Genomic DNA, 5,157 nt, shown 5'->3' on the forward strand with positions numbered 1-5,157 from the left:
AGTTAAATATAACTTGAACCTAACCGAACTCCTAAATTTTTAACGCTTGAAAAAAGATTGCACACAAATTCATTTAAAAACCAAATTTAAGCTACTTAAACCAAAGACGTCGTTGGATTATTATTTTGGATTGAATTTTGAATTTACACATGGAAGGGGGTCAAATCATCTAAAACTCAAAGATCCCTTGATTTTGAATTTTTTTAGTCTACTCTAAGATCCCTTGAATTTTCTTAGTCTAGTACTGTATAAGATCCCTTGAAATGAGCCCCTCCTGATTGATCTGGGGCCTGTGGCCTGCGTCGTGGGCCCTACATGTATGTGTGTGGCCTCTTGGGCGGAGAGATATCGATACTGAGCGATCGTAGGCCCTCATCCGCACCAAGAAAAAAAAGAAAGAAAAGAAACGCGCCCTGCGAACGGATCTCGCCGCCCCGTTGCCGCGCGGCAGAGGTTGAACTCTCCTCCTCCATCCCTCTTCCATCTCTCTCTGCCCATTGCGCCGCTGCTTCTACCGATGCGGATGTGAGCAGGCGGCTAGGCGTTCCTGCGCGGGCGCGTTTGGTCGGAGCCGATCAACCCCGGGGTGCAACAATTGTTCTGCGCGCATCTAGATCCACCCCGGCACCATGTCTTCAGAGGAGCTCACAATCACAACAAGGTTCTTAGATTTGGCGGTGGCTTCGCAGGCTCCGATGACCAGCCAAATCACTTGGGTTTAGGGTTTAGGGTGCAGGTGACTTGTTCCAGTGAGGACCTGCACGACGTCACGCTCCATTTCCAGATCATAAGCTGTACATAACCACAAGGTTTCACTTGTAGTAACTTATTGCCAAGATACTCACAACTCACAATGTTTGATGGGGCTTCCAAGCAAACTGAGGTCGTCTAAGTTCGTTCTGAAATGTGAACAATGTTTGGTTGGTGACTCTTGCCTACGGTTTTAGAGTTGTTTGTGTCGTGCTGACTGAAAATTCCATTGTTTGCGTTGAGCTCTGGTGAAAATTATCTGATTGAGACGTAGCTTTGATTTGTGTTCCCTGTTCCTCGCTTCTGGATTTGGGCATTGGGCCAAATTTTGCAGCAAAATGTAACTCAACACAAAGACACTGGAGTAGAAATCTTACCTGCAAAACCGGGGCTTCTTGGGACGCAGTTTTCAGACAGTCTGTCGAGGTGGGTGGCGCAGAAAAATTATGCCATAAGCTGTCAAAGGGATGTTCTACTAGATGTGTGTGATTCAGTTAGTTGAGGTCAAGGAGAAAAATCATATCATTTGTAAAGCTGCCAGCCAAAGGAAGATGTTCTAGCAGGTGTCTATGTTCAGTTTCAGTTAGTAAAACGAGTAATTTTTTAACATGAAGCTCTGAACTTGTCTTAAGCATTTGTTGTAACATGAGTACATCAAGTATGCAAGTGTAAGCGTTTGTTATCGTCCCCGTGTGAGTTAAGCTTGATTCATCATTTGTACACAAACTTGGAATGTGGGTAGCCATATTTTGGATGGATGAATATTTTTCTTTGAATCATATACATATTTGTCCACAATGTGGTATCATCTCCATTCTGCTCTTTGTCAAACATTTCTGTTTTGAGCCCCTCTTTTTTTCCCCATGCAGATCTATGCATGGATAGGATGCAACAACTCGGCAAAGTTTGGCCATTTATATGCTGCTGCAAGCCTGCAACCACTCGGCCGGTAACAAGCAATCAATATAACTTTAAGAACTGGTGTATAAATATTTCTATTGACACTGATCATTGCGCCATCATGGCCGTTGCAGGGTAATGGAGTGAGTGTCGCATCTGTGCTTGGCGGAACATCTGATAACACTGGGTCAAGCATGGCACACCGCTTAGGTAGTTCAGTTTCTGCTGCAATTGGCCCACCGTCATCATATTGGTATGAGAAACACCAAGCTCACGTCACCTCATGTTTCAGTGCTCAAGACAGGTCTAAATATATCGTGTTAGAATTGCCAAGTTCTGTATCTGATGGGTGCACTGTTTTCAGGCTGCTGCAGAGAGGAAACTTGTAGAGAAGCTGAGAAGTTTAGGCTATATCAGATCCAAAACAGGAGAGGCTAACGCTCACGCTGATGGATACTTGTGAACTGTCGAGTCCTTCCTAGAGAAAGTCACCACCCTTATGTGTTTGAAACATTATCGAATCATTATCGAATCATTGGTGGACTTACTGAATGTAGGCATGATGATCTGAATTTTTTGTTTGGAGAAGTGGCTGGCAACGGCACTCGTGTAAAACGAAAGGAAAAACAATGTAAACTACGCTGTAATACAGGGTTCCGTAGTCCTGGGAAAGAAAGAAAAACCTGGTTGGGTGTTTTGCTCACCAGTTGTTTTTGTTTATGGTTGGTTGTCATAGACAAGTACATTTGCGATAATGAGGCCGATAACGAGGTGGTCGCCCTAATGAGTTCTTGCTATGATCTACTTGTCAGGATATATATACTGTTTGGATGGCACCCTAACCCTTGTGCTGGTGGTTGCGTTCCGTCCGGTACCAGCTTCCAACATTGCCCTGCAACTCTAGGCAGGTAACAAAGCTGCATCTGTAGTATTACCCAATTATTTTACTGCTATAGTCCAGTTTAGCGTTACAGCTGTAAAAATAAAAACAGCATACAGTACATATATAATTGATGCTAATGCCGTTTGCTGCTGATTTACATGTGAAGGCCTTAGCGGCTGACATCTATCTTGATCCCTAAGCCGTCAACACAATGGAGAAAACATACACGCCACTGCTCCAGGAAGAACAGAGCTCCAAACCAAAGCCAGAAGCCGAAAACGATGCCAATAATTACAGAGTAACACAGCCCCAGGTCCCTGAGTTCTTTGTGGTCTCCAGCTCCCTGGCCCAACGTAGGCTCACACGCGCTCAGCGGGAAGCCACAGAGCCCCAGATTGTTGCCATATATTGATGGATCTGCAAGTGTCTGTAACTGATTCCCGTTGGGTATGTGGCCCTGTAAGTGATTGTTTGAGAGATTTAACACGCTGAGGGATGGCAGACTGGAAATGCTACCGGAATTGGTTGGACAGATGGGGGAAGATTATGCCTCATGGAGTTCAAGTTTCCGAAGGCTACCGGAATTGATCCTGTCAAGCTATTGTTGGCCATATCGAGCAGCTGGAGTTGCAAAAGACTTGATAAGTCCGTGGGGATTTCTCCGGTGAAATTGTTTGATCTAAGTCTGAGGATTTTCAGTGATGGAAGCTGACTCCCAATCCATGTAGGGATACCACCAAAGAACTGGTTGTTCCCGATGTCCAGGGTGGACAGGGAGATGCAGCCTTGGAGGAACGGCGGGAAGGCGCCCATGAAGCCATTGCCTGCAATATGAAACGACTCAAGGGAGCAATTGTGGTTTGGCATGTCCATGTGGAGCTCACCTGAGAAGGAGTTGTTGGACAGGTCCATGACTTGCAGATTAGAAAGTTGGGATAACTCGGGTGGAACGACACCACTGAAGTTGTTGGATGGGAGGCTCAGAACTGTTAGAAGAGGAACACTCGTTCCAACCCAAGAGGGGATATCACCCAAGAACATGTTGTTCCCAAGATCTAGGATGACGAGTGATCTGCAGGTTTCAATTACGGATGGAAAAACTCCAAGAAAGTTATTGTTAGCAAGACCAAGGGACTGGAGTTTGAGGCCCAGGCTCGTTGATATAGGAAGCTCACCTGAAAATCTATTCTTGGACAAATCCATAGCAACCATAAGTTTGAATTCCCACCAGCAATTTGGGAGCTCCCCGGTGAGTTGGTTATTTGATAGGTCCAGATCCTGGAGAGATGTCAATCCGCAGAAGGTTTCATGAATGTTGCCAGATATTCGATTATCGTTCATGTGTAAGCGTGTAAGATTGGTGCACTGTGACCAATCAGACGATGATAAGTTGCCTGTCAGCTGATTCCCCGAGACATCGAGGTATTCCAAGTTGGGATGGACACCAAACACCTCGGAGATGTCGCCGGTGAATTGGTTGCCTTCCAGCAGCACCCGCAGCAGCGCCGTGCAATTTTTGAGGCACGATGGCAGCCTGCCGCTGAAGTTGTTGCGGTGTGCCGTGAAGTTTTGCAGCTTGAGACCGTCACATAGACTCTGCGGCAGCTCGCCGGAGAAGCTGTTGTGCCCCAAGCTCACGACGGTTAAGTTTAGCCCCTTGCCAAGGTCCGGCGGTATGGTGCCGGTGAAGTTGTTGTCAGACAGGGCGAGGTATTGGAGATTCCTGAGCGATGTGATGGTAGCGGGAAGCTCGCCTTCGAGATTGTTGTCGCGGACGGCCAAGCCCTTCAAGGCCACCATGCCGGCTATCTCCCGTGGAATAGCGCCGGTGAGGTTGTTGAACCGGAGTCCCAGCCACGTGAGCTGCTTGAGGTTACCCAAGGAGCTAGCTAGGGATGGGTCCCGTTAGATTATTCTCCGATAAATCCAAGTGTTCCAGAGTCCAGACTCACCAGCCCGCCCAGCTCTGCGGGGATAGAGCCCACAAGGTGATTATTGTAGAGGAAGAGGCCGACGAGGCCCGAGAGGTGGCCGAGCTGCGGCGGGATGGAGCCGTTGAATCCATTGTCGCCGAGGTGGAGCGTGGCGAGCGAGCGCAGCCGCGAGAGGCTCGCCGGGATGGAGCCTGTGAGCATGTTGTCGCTGAGGTCGAGCACGGCCAGGGCTGGAAGCGTCGAGTGCGTCGAGCGTGCCGGTAAGCCCGAGCGACCCGAGGCTGAGCGACGTGACCAGGCCGGCGGCGTTGCAGTCCACGCCGGGCCAGGAGCAGGCAGGCCTTGCCTTGCTCCAGCTGGACAAGACGGTTGGGTCGCCTAGGCTGACCTTCCATGCCAGAAGGGCGTCGGCCGGCGAGGTCGCCGCGGTGGTGGTCAACAGGAGGAGGAGGAGGAGCGCGACGGTGCCAAGGAGTCCCGCCATGTCCTCTCCTGTCCCGTGGCTGAGATACTGCTGGGTTAGAAATAGAAGTGCCGGAGGGTTTTGTGTGGTGTGACTTCGACCAGTGACCTCGCCGGTCCTTGGCCTTGTTTTGCATCCTGTCTTTAGCGCCAAAGGATGGGCATCTTTCCATGTACTACTGCTTAACATTCGTATTGATAAGGTGGACCTCTCTGCCTTTTATAAAT

General features: G+C 48.7%; 1 protein-coding gene and 1 pseudogene across 1 annotated transcript; one reads left to right on the forward strand and one right to left on the reverse strand.

The window, feature by feature from the left end:
* Positions 1-629: 629 nt before the first annotated feature.
* On the forward strand, positions 630-2,113 carry LOC119300534 (annotated as a pseudogene).
* A 482-nt stretch (positions 2,114-2,595) lies between these two features.
* On the reverse strand, positions 2,596-4,346 carry LOC119304316 (probable LRR receptor-like serine/threonine-protein kinase At4g36180). The gene has a single exon (XM_037581492.1). The coding sequence runs from the start codon at positions 4,331-4,333 to the stop codon at positions 3,014-3,016; it is 1,320 nt and encodes a 439-aa protein (XP_037437389.1). The 5' UTR covers positions 4,334-4,346; the 3' UTR covers positions 2,596-3,013.
* Positions 4,347-5,157: the final 811 nt, after the last annotated feature.

Source organism: Triticum dicoccoides, chromosome 5A (assembly GCF_002162155.2).
Source record: "Triticum dicoccoides isolate Atlit2015 ecotype Zavitan chromosome 5A, WEW_v2.0, whole genome shotgun sequence".
Classification (NCBI taxonomy): Eukaryota; Viridiplantae; Streptophyta; class Magnoliopsida; order Poales; family Poaceae; genus Triticum; species Triticum dicoccoides.

Bases quoted from the DNA above. Each gene is read 5' to 3' on its own strand.
- LOC119304316 (XM_037581492.1), bottom strand. From the start codon at position 4,333: ATGGTGGCCTTGAAGGGCTTGGCCGTCCGCGACAACAATCTCGAAGGC.